The sequence below is a fragment of the Lepus europaeus genome, chromosome 12, assembly GCF_033115175.1.
Source record: "Lepus europaeus isolate LE1 chromosome 12, mLepTim1.pri, whole genome shotgun sequence".
NCBI lineage: Eukaryota > Metazoa > Chordata > Mammalia > Lagomorpha > Leporidae > Lepus > Lepus europaeus.
The window spans coordinates 76,343,001-76,353,823 of NC_084838.1; the positions used below are offsets into that span (position 1 = coordinate 76,343,001).

General features: G+C 49.7%; 1 protein-coding gene across 4 annotated transcripts in view; it reads left to right on the forward strand.

Moving 5' to 3' along the window:
• TJP2 (tight junction protein 2) overlaps positions 1 to 9,719 on the forward strand; it is a 142,071-nt gene extending 132,352 nt beyond the window's left edge. For 3 of the 4 annotated variants that reach the window (XM_062208387.1, XM_062208386.1, XM_062208383.1), the window contains 6 exons: positions 2,048 to 2,148; positions 3,165 to 3,377; positions 4,487 to 4,597; positions 5,622 to 5,930; positions 7,258 to 7,343; positions 8,906 to 9,719. In XM_062208387.1, coding sequence (XP_062064371.1) covers positions 2,048 to 2,148; positions 3,165 to 3,377; positions 4,487 to 4,597; positions 5,622 to 5,930; positions 7,258 to 7,343; positions 8,906 to 9,071 — 986 coding nt within the window. In that variant the 3' untranslated portion in view covers positions 9,072 to 9,719. The remainder of the gene's footprint in view (positions 1 to 2,047; positions 2,149 to 3,164; positions 3,378 to 4,486; positions 4,598 to 5,621; positions 5,931 to 7,257; positions 7,344 to 8,905) is intronic. The other variant, XM_062208385.1, reaches the window with a different exon arrangement.
• The last annotated feature ends 1,104 nt before the right edge of the window (positions 9,720 to 10,823 follow it).

A 10,823-nucleotide genomic window follows, 5' to 3' on the forward strand; every position in this document is an offset into this window, starting at 1 on the left:
AGAGAGCTGGCCTGGAAGAGGGGCAACCGGGACAGAATCCGGTGCCCCGACCGGGACTAGAACCCGGTGTGCCGGCGCCACGAGGCGGAGGATTAGCCTGTTGAGCCACGGCGCCGGCCTAACTTGTGTTTTCTTTATGATGAAAACAGCCTGTACTTATGTCAGATAACTCCAACATGAAGCTTTAAAAGGCTGCTCGAGGTTTTCTGTTGAGTAAGCACAGGTCGCTCATCTCGTTGAAGGGTGTGTGGTCTTCTCTGAGGGCATGGCAGCATGTGTGAGCTATGAGCATAATAATCTTTGTCAATTACCGTGACAGAGACACAAAAATCCACAGAATCAAGGTTAATTTTCCTTGGGTTGTTCAGTGTATCAGTTTATCTTAATGCTGTAAATAATTTACCACAAGGAAACTGTAAGCTTATTCTGGAATTTCCATGGTCAGTGTTGGAACTTAAATGAGAGAAAGCTGTGTGTTACTTCCCAGTGGCCTATAAGATTTGCTTAGTGGTTCTTTTGTCTTTAGGAATGAGATATACTGCATTGTATAGATTTCCATGCCCTCAAATAAAAAGCCATGACAGTGTCAATTTTTTTAAATTCCTATTTAATGTGTAGTCTGCCCAATTTAATTTAGGATTCTGGACCAAATTGTTTGTCTAGTTTATTTCCATTAGGTCCATAAATACATATGGCTGAAAAACCTTCACGTGTGTTATGCCTTGTTAATATTTTGTGTTTGTGCTCTAAATTTGTGATGTAAAAATTTATTAATTTATCTGAGAAGCACAAGACAGACCTCCCACCTGCTGATTCAGTCCCAGATGCTGCAGCTGACACAGCCACTCAGTCCATGGCTCCCCCTTGAGCCATCACTGCTGCCTCCCAGAGTGTGCACTAGCAGGAAGCTGGAGTCAGGAGCTGGAGTTGGGAGTTGAACCCAGGCACTCCGGGTTGGGGAGCAGGTGTCCTAACCAACATCTTTACTGCTAGGCCAAAGGCTCACCCCTAAATTTGTGGTTTCAGATGGGCAGTGTTGTGTGGTAGATAAGAACGTAGGCTCTGTGAGCAAACTTCCGAGTTTGTATTCCAACTGCTCTACTTGTTTGGTATGAAGCCTTGAGCTGTCTAATTCCACTACTGTGCCTTGGTTTCTCCTCTGTAAGATGGGAATGACAGTAATATCTAACTTGCAAGGTTTTTGTAAGCCTGGAGTGAGCTGATTCATGTAAGGGGCAAGCATTCCCTTTAGTATTTTGTTAGAGGGAGCGGAGAGTACACTGGTATTTATTTTTTTTTATGTTCAGTATACATGTTTGTATAATATGCTTTAAAATATAGTATCTTCATTTGCTGTAGGTCTGTTGTCTTTGTGCCTGAAGACATACTCTTTCTTTCTTTCTTTTTTTTTTTTTTAAGATTTATTTATTTATTTGTTTGAAAGAGTTACACAGAGAGAGAATAAGAGACAGAGAGAGAGAGAGAGGTATTCCATCTGCTGGTCCAATCCCCAATTGGCCGCAACAGCCAGAACTGCACTGATCCGAAGCCAGGAGCCAGGAGCTTCTTCCGGGTTTCCCACACAGGTGCAGGGGCCCAAGGACTTGGGCCATCTTCTACTGCTTTCCCAGGCCATAGCAGAGAGTCAGATTGGAAATGGAGCGGCTGGAACTTGAACTGACACTCATATAGGATGCTGGCACTTCAGGCAGCGGCTTTACCCGCTATGCCACAGTGCCAGCCCCAAGACATACTCTTTGAAAAAAAATTTTAAAAGGTGGCTTTACTGAAGAATGGACATTCTGAAAGTTGATCCGTTTTAGCTTTATGCTATCTGTCTTTAATGTAAATTAAATATTTGGATGGTTAGCAGTTGTAAGTACATTCATCCAGGATGTAGTGTTCAAACACACACAAATAGATTCTTGTGTTTGCCAGAATACTCATTCAGATGTGACCGAAAATGAGAGTAAGTTACGTCTAGAAGCATCCTGAGTTAGCGTGGCACTGGCAACTGGTGCAGCCCTTTTTGTTTCCGTTTCAACAGCTGTCATCAACCTGAATTCGGCCAACGACAGCTGGTTCGGCAGCTTGAAGGACACCATTCAGCATCAGCAAGGAGAGGCAGTGTGGGTCTCCGAGGGAAAGGTATGTGGGTGGCTCCACGGCTGTGAGGTGAGAGTCCGCGTTCCCCGATCTTTCCTGCAGAGGGCAGTGAATGTAGGAAATCGGAGCCGGCTGGGAGTGGCAGCTTCTCAGTTCTCTGACAAAGCTGTCAAGGGCAAGGCCCGGACGAAGACAGGCATCGTGGGATGCCTGTGGCCCTACATTCACTTCCCTCCTCCTTTAACGTAGTAACTAGCGTTGTATTCCAAGTACACTAATCAGAGCTTACAAGATCTCGTGCTGAGCTCCGCAGCTGACTAAGGACACGGGAAACTTTGACAAGGGGGTGAGAGGCGAGGTTGAGGACCGCAAAGAACACGGTTAGGAATTTGCAGGAGAAACGCTGATGGAGTTCAGAAATGTTGTCCGATGATGTGTCATAGTTAGGGAAGTCATCATCGGCTGGCGTCTCATCTGTGGTGGTGATGTGCTCCCTTCAGATGGGACCCTTTGGTGCTAGCGTCCTGTCAGCCAGCTGAGTTGGGGTCAGTTGTGAGCCTTTCCAGGGGCATCTTTGTCCCAGAGTTGGCTGAGCCTTGCTTTCTGGGAGCTGGACGTTTAGGCCAGGAATCCAGTGTCTCCTGCATGCTTTCCCTCTGCTAGGCCATGTGCGTCCTCCCTGGGAGGGACCAATAGGACAGGGCCATAGCTCCTGTCCCACTGTGGTCCGACATGTCATAATCCAGTGGAGATGTGCCCAGCAGTAGGCATCTATCACTGGAAGAACAGGGCCTGGGGGAAAGCCAAGAGAGAAGGGAGATTATGGAGGGAAGGCATAGCAGTTGGAGGAAGCGTGGACAGCTGGAAAGCCCCCAGGTCCCTGCAGGAAAACTAACAGTGTCAACGTGGGACCAAAGCCAAGTGATTTCAGGAAACTCAGGATGTCTAGTGCAGGTCCAAGTTCCAGGCACTTGGCCATGCCCTTGGGCATTTTCTTGAGTCCTCACTCCCAGGAGCCATGTCAGACCCCACTGACCCTCCCAAACAAATTCCTCTAGATGGAAGGGATGGATGATGACCCCGAAGACCGCATGTCCTACTTAACCGCCATGGGCGCGGACTATCTGAGTTGCGACAGCCGCCTCATCAGTGACTTTGAAGACACCGACGGCGAAGGAGGCGCCTACACTGACAATGAGCTGGATGAGCCAGCCGAGGAGCCGCTGGCATCTTCCATCACCCGCTCCTCAGAGCCGGTGCAGCATGAGGAGGTGAGGCGAGGCAGGCCACGGGCAGCGAGGCCACAGGCAGGCAAAGCAGCTGCAGGTGTTCACTTTCATTCTTTGGGACGGCTGTGCAGGCTGCTGTGAAAGGTATTCTTCAGGGTCAGAGCAGGTGACTTTCAGGGAGTTGCGCTCTAGGCCACACCTGTAGGATGGAGGCTGCAGTCAGTGGGACAGGAAGGTGAACGTCATGGGCGGTTGAGTGATGGCGCTCGTCACACCACGGCCCTCAGGCACGGTGGATAAGCTGGCTTTGTGCGCCAGCCTTCCAAATTCCCGGTAGAACCTGCCTTTTAAAAGTTGCTCTTGTGTTTACTTGTAACCTTTGATTAGGCCTCTCTCCGTACTGTTAGTGTCCTCGCTTTCCTTCTCCGCCCGACCTTTAACCTTTCTAATCTTGCTGCAGCTCCGGAGTGTTTCCCCATCAGTTTCCTTCTCTGTTGTATTTCACGTTTTGATCGCACTCGGGTCAGATGTCCCTCTGATCACAAGTCCTGCACGCCCATTGGCCAATGATTGACCACTTAAGTCATCCTAGAAATTACATCAAGTTATGATGGCAGCAGTATGTGTTGCCTCTCAGAGAACATTGCCATAGAGATCTTTGCAGACGAGATTATCTGTGTATTTGGATAATTGCTGCTGTGCACTTCTCATTAGCAATTTATCTCATTTCAGCGAATGATTTTTTTCTTTATGAAATAAAAACACCAAGAAAACGGGTCGAAGGTGGAGTAAACCCACCATGACGAAGAATTATTACATACTGCTAGTCAAGTTATACAGAATAAATTGACTGAATGTCCATACATACAGATGCGTTAATGCTTAACGTTAGCAGTTATTAATGGCACATGAGATTTTGACTTTTGGGAGACTTTTAAAAAATTATACCTTAAAACAATAGTTATTACATTGGGTATGGCCACTTTTTAAAAAACATGTGTCTTCAGCCTCCACTAACGGGAATGTGCCTGGTACCTGCCCTTTCAGTTAAGAGCACAGGGTCAGTCTCTCACCGCTGTGCAAAAGCAGACCAGGGCTCGCTTCTCCCTGCTCCGATGTTCTTGTTGTGAATGAACCTTTATGTCTTGTAGAGCATAAGGAAACCCAGCCCAGAGCCAAGGGCTCAGATGCGGAGGGCTGCTAGCAGAGATCAACTTAGGGACAATAGCCCGCCCCCGGCATTCAAGCCAGAGCCGCCCAAGGTACGTGGCTGGGAAGCCCAGGATGGGAAGGAAGAGGAAGCAGAGGCCCCCAGAGCCCCTGGACAGCCAAGGAGGAGCGCGCACCGTGAGATGGTGCTGAGTGACAGTCTGGGCTCACTGCCTGCTCCATCAGAGCCTGTCTTGGCTGGGGCTGGGTGAACCCAAAACAGAGAAGAATGAAAAGATAGACAGGAGAGGCATCTCCAGGAGCGCATGCAGTTGTCAGATTGTTAGCGTTGATCTATATCTTACGTACCCTTTTGGTTCAGACTCGGCGTTTCACAAATGCTAAGTTACTTCTTTAGTAAATCATTGTACACCCAAATCACTTCAGAGACACAGGCGCTTCTGTCTTGACTCCATATCCTCAGGCAGAATCAAGACTGTGACTCTGGACTTTTCCTTATACCCAAGTAAGATTTCTCTGTGTGACTCGGTAATGTAAGTCCCAAGAAAGTGTTAATTGATCATGCGGGCCCTGGGAAGTAATTTGTGACGTCATGGAACCTATCATTGCAAATTGACAAGTCGGGCTGGCATTGAAGGGTGGAGGAAAAGTGGCGGTTAGCTTAATACTCTGCCCTCCCACCCGCACTCCAGGCTCACTCCCCTCCTGCTGTTCCTGGGCCTTGGCTCTGCCAGGCTGTCCACCCCGGCACAGTGTGACCTCGGAAGTCCCCTATTCCAATCCCAGAGTTGATTTGTTCTGAGATCTTCCCCAAGATTCGACTCTCCCCCAGTGCAAAGTCCCTGCATCGTGGTCTGGCTCTGGCAGTCGCAGCCCTCCCAGCACCTCCGAGCTCACCTTGTTTCTTAGTACGTCTCACTCTTCTGTAGGAAGGGAGGCAGGGCTCAGGGTGCCTGGTCAGCGGCTCTTTGCCCTGCCATAACTGATTCCTTGTCTCAGTGGTATTTGTTGACCGCCTTTGGAAACTGATCAGGAAATGGAGTGTATTAAACCACTAATATAGATTTGGAAATGAGCTCCAAGCCTTTGATAAAAAGGAGTCATTGCTCTCTGCAGGCCAAAACCCAGCACAGAGAAGAATCCTTTGACCAACCCAAGGCCTCCACTGCTGCTGACCGCGAGCTGCCCAGCACATCCTTCAAAGCGTGCCCTCCGCCCATTGCCGCGAAACCCGCTTTTGGCAGGCCTATCCTGAAGCCCTCCACGCCCGTGCCTCCCCCGGAGGGGGAGGGGCTGGGAGAGAGCAGTGAGGAGCAAGATCACACCCCGAAGTCAGTCCTGGGCAAAGTCAAGATATTTGAGAAGATGGATCACAAGGCAAGACTACAGCGGATGCAGGAGCTGCAGGAGGCACAGAATGCCCGGGTAATTGCTTTTAAGCCACGAGGTGATCCCAGCACACTGACAGCCAGAGTATTAAATAGGCTGTATTCCAGCACAGCACAGTTAGAACAGAGATGTTCACGCACAGAGTCCAAGAGGCACATTGCTGTCTGTGTCGCATCCAGATTGCCAGCTGTCAGGGCTTTCCTTGTGCCGATCCAGAGAGCCTAGTAGTAACGCAGGCGAGTCGGTCTCCTCTTCGTCGTTCAGAGTGTTGTGGCAGGTTCTGGAATGGGGAAGGGTAGCAGGAATGTCAGTGCCTCTCAGAAATTACTGAAAATATTTTCTTTTAACAAAAGATTTATTTATGTCTTTGAGAGGCAGAGTTACAGAGAGGAGGAGATAGAGAGAGAGGTCTTCCTTTTGCTGGTTCGCTCCCCAAATGGCTGCAATGACTGGATCTGGGCCAATCCAAAGCCAAGAGCCTCCTCCAGGTCTCCCACATGGGTGCAGGGGCCGAAGCACTTGGGCCATCCTCCACTGCTTTCCCAGGCCATAGCAGAGAGCTGGATTGATTCCAATCAGTGCTCATGGCATGCTGGCACCACAGACAGAGGCCTAACCTAATACGCCACAGCACCGGCCCCTTAAAATATTTGTGATGTTAATTTGGTAGCTGATGCTTCATTTGCTCTCGCGTTTGCCGTAGAAACCAAGCAAACCTTGGACACAATAGTGGGAACGTGTGCTGGTTGTCGTATTTGAATTTGTGTACCGTGTGCACATAGAACCTCCCACGTGTCAAAGACTTGGCAGTGAGGTGCTGTGGAACAGGGTCCGCCCAGTAGACATCCCCCTGTCGCCACGGCAGCAGTGCTTCTGAGCGTTTTTCTTCGTCTTTATTGTGGCAGAATAAATGTGCCGAAGTTGGCCGATTCAAGTGCAGAGGCTCTCGTTGATTCGGGAGCTCCCCTGCAGCTCCGTCCATCTCCAGATCGTGTTGTCATCTTCCCCGGGTACACCCTGTGCACATTAAACAGGAACTCCCTAGTCTCCCGCCTCCCTGCTACTTTCTGTCTTTGTGAACTTGGCAGCTTCCTGAATTGGGTTCCTGGCATGTTTGTCCTTCTGCGACGCGCTTCTTTCACGTAGCGTGATGGCCTCAAGGGAGGTCCATGTTGTAGCCTGTGCAGAGGCAGTTCCGTTTTCCACAGTTTTCCTGGTTGGCATGGGAACCGGACAGCGTTTTCTCTTCCTTCCTCGTCTCCTCGAAACGAGTTAGAGGAGAAGGACGCGGGGCCAGCAGGGCACCGGCAAGCGCACCGTCCTGTGCTCATTCTTTCCCTCTGGTTCTTTGTCTCTTCCGCAGATTGAAATCGCGCAGAAGCATCCCGATATCTATGCAGTTCCAATCAAAACGCACAAGCCGGACGCCGGCCTGCCCCAGCACACGAGGTGAGCCTGCTCAGCAGGGACAGGTGTAACGGGCGGCTTCCCGAGGCTTGGGCTTGAGGGAAGCATTTCCTTGATCTGGCTTTCTGAGCAGTAGAGGGATTTCTTCCCCTTGCTGAGCGATGGCTCCAGCTGCAAAGATTCCAGTCAGAAACGCATGGTACTGGACCTTGTGACTCGCGGGAGGCTGTTAGGTGATCGTGTGAGGATAACACACGAGTGCAATTTCTGGAGCTCAGACCTATTTACCCTCCATGGTTTCCTGGCTCTTAGCCAAGTTCCTGAATCCCTTGGCCTCACCTAGCAGAGTCTGGTCACCTGTGCCACATTGGGGTCTGAAGGGACTGAGACAGCTGCTTGCCCAATGTCACTAAGAAGTTGTTTATTTATCTTAAAGATTTTATTTATTTGAGACGTAGAGTTATAGACAGAGAAAGGAATAGACAGAGAGAGAGGTCTTCCATCCTCTGATTCACTCCCCCAAATGGCCGCAATGGCCAGAGCTGAGTTGATCTGAAGCCAGGAGCCAGGAGCTTCTTCCTGGTCTCCCACATGGGTGCAGGGGCCCAAGCACTTGGGCCATCTTTCACTGCTTTCCCAGGCCATAGCAGAGAGCTAGATCGGAAGAGGAGCAGCCGGGACACAAACTGGCACCCATATGGGATGCCAGCACCACAGGCAGAGGCTTAGCCTACTGTGTCACAGTGCTGGTCCCTAAAGCTGTTTATTTAAAATGCTGCGCAAGCACTAGAAATTATCACAGCGCTTTGGATTTACATTGGGTCATTTCCTGCTTCTGAAAACAGGGCTGAAAGACCTATTTGTTTTTTATTGTTATTATTTAGTTTTAAGTAGAGAGAGGGGGAGAGACAGAAAGAGGAAGAGAGAAGATCTTCCATCCATTGCTGGTTCACTCCCCAAATGGCCAAAATGGCCTAGGCTGGGCCAGATAGGAGCCAGGAGCCAGGAGCTTCATCTAGGTCTCCCACATGCATGCAGGGGCCCAGGCACTTGGGCCATCCTCAGATGCTTTCCCAGACACATTAGCAGGAAGCTGGATTAGAAGTGGAACAGCTAGGGCACGAACTGGTGCCCATATGGGATGGTGGTGCTGCAGGCGAAGGCTTTTTCTGCTGTGCCACAGCACCGGCCCCCTGGAAGTCCTATTTCTTGAGGCTGTTCTGACTGGAAGCTAGAGTCTAGTGCTACAGCCGGGGAAAAATGGAGCTTCTTCCCTACCTGTGGAGCTGTCCCAGACCGCATTGCTGCTGCCTACAAGGGAGGGTGGCAGGAACCCCCTCTGCTACTGGGGCCGCCCCTGGTGGAGCTTTGGGGCAGGGAAGGCAAGCCTGATTCCTAGGCCAGGAAGCATCTCGCTGGTCTCATCCCTCACCACCCAAGTGGGCGTGGGCCTCGACCCCAGCGCTTTGTGAACCCGGAGCAGCGTCCTGAGCCCGCCCGCAGAGCGTGCTCAGAGCCCGGTCCATCCTGGGATGATGGTGCGGGCAGCCGGAGGGAGAGCATGGGCATGCCACGGAGGGCGTGTAACCCCCTTGCTGTGTCAGTTCCAGGACCCCAGAGCCGCAGAGGGCGCCCTCCAGACTGTACCAGGATGGCCGGGGCAGTCACGGGAGTGACGCCGAGGAGGAGGAGTACCGCCAGCAGCTGTCGGAGCACTCGAGGCGCGGCTACTACAGCCAGCCGGCCCGCTACCGGGACACGGAGCTCTAGCCCCGCCGGTTGGCCCCTGCGCCGCCGGCACGTCTTCACACTGCAGAGCTGTGCTGGGGGGGCCGCCCCGGAGGGCACTGCGGTCTGTTACTGCTGCTCGCTGCAGAGGACCAAAAGCTGTGTTAATTCTGTTTGCCTGTTGGTAACGTGTATATTACGAAGCAATAACTATTTCCCTTCATTAATAGCTGCCTTCAAGGACTGTCTCTGTGTGAGGCAGAATGTGAATAAAGGAATAATTCCTGTTGTACACAAACTAAATTCCAAGTATTTTAGTACAGCTCTCTAAGTGCCTTTCATGAGAAGTGTCTTCGGTTCTCTTCCTATGAAGCTTTATGCAAAGCCATAATGGGTTAAAACTATTTTGACTAAATTTTGATACCAATTTAATAGCCGTGGTTTTCTCTGCTCTATCTTTTCAAGGGATTTATCTTTGTAATATTTTTCATAAACTCTGTATATGTAATAGCTGTACTTAGTAATTTGGCTATATGGGCTAAGTAGCTTGAAGACCAAGAAGGTATAAAAATTTGTTTGTTTAAAATCATGTGCCCCACAAAAAGATACTTGAGGAAATACATTTTTGTCTGTAAGTGTATGTACTGACAGTAGTCAGTTTTATAGTTTAATAAAAAGAAATACATTCAACCAGTGATTTGCTTTGTGCTGAGTTTCTATGTTACTGCCTAGTTTTTAAATGCGACTTTTCATTTCAGTTACGAGTCATGAAAGGGAGCACTTGTTCATTATTGAATGTTGGAGAATGAAGGCACATGTGAAAAAGAAAATAAAAATTAGCCATCAGCCGGTGCCACAGCTCACTAGGCTAATCCTCCGCCTGTGGCACCGGCACCCCGGGTTCTAGTCCAAGTTGGGGCACAGGATTCAGTCCTGGTTGCTCCTTTTCCAGTCCAGCTCTCTGCTGTGGCCTGGGAAGGCAGTGGAGGATGGCCCAAGTGCTTGGGCCCTGCACCCTCTTGGGAGACCAGGAGGAAGCACCTGGCTCCTGGCTTCGGATCGGCGCAGCGCGCCGGCTGTAGCAGCCATTTGGGGAGTGAACCAACGGAAGGAAGACCTTTCTCTCTGTCTCTCTCTCTCACTAACTCTGCCTGTCAAAAAAAAAAAAAAAAATTAGCCATCATCCCATCTCTGATAATAATTTGGGCTCATCTCCTGTATTTGCAGGTGTGTGTGTGTGTGTGTGTGTGTGTGTGAGAGAGAGAGAGAGAGAGAGAGAGAGGTACTTGGTTTAGTGTGTTTATGGTTCTGTTTCCTTCTTTTAACATTCTTTCATGAATATTTCTCTTAGATCATTGAAACCCAGTGCACACATCATCTATTACTTGTCAATTACAGAATAGTCTATCCTGTGACTACTTCATGAGTGAGCAGCTCTTCCGTTGTGGACTGTTTGGATGATTTCCTGTCTTTGCCTCTTTACATGCTATGTAACGCTTTGGACAGAGCCCATTTTTGTGTATCAGCCATCAGCATTGTAGTTCTTCCCTGCAGGTGAATTCTCAGAAGTGCAGTCACTGAGTGACAGCATAGGAACATGTTGAAGGCTCTTGTTTTTGCCAGCCTGCTTCCTAGAAGAGTCCCGTCAGTTCACACGCCCACATTCACTCTTCAAAGATTAGAATAGGTTTAGAATTTAAACAAGACGGTTTGGAAATGTGGGCTTGGATGAAGCGAAAGAAGTCTTGGCTCCATTGAGGGTCTTTGAGGACATGAAGTAACATGGAGCTGTTA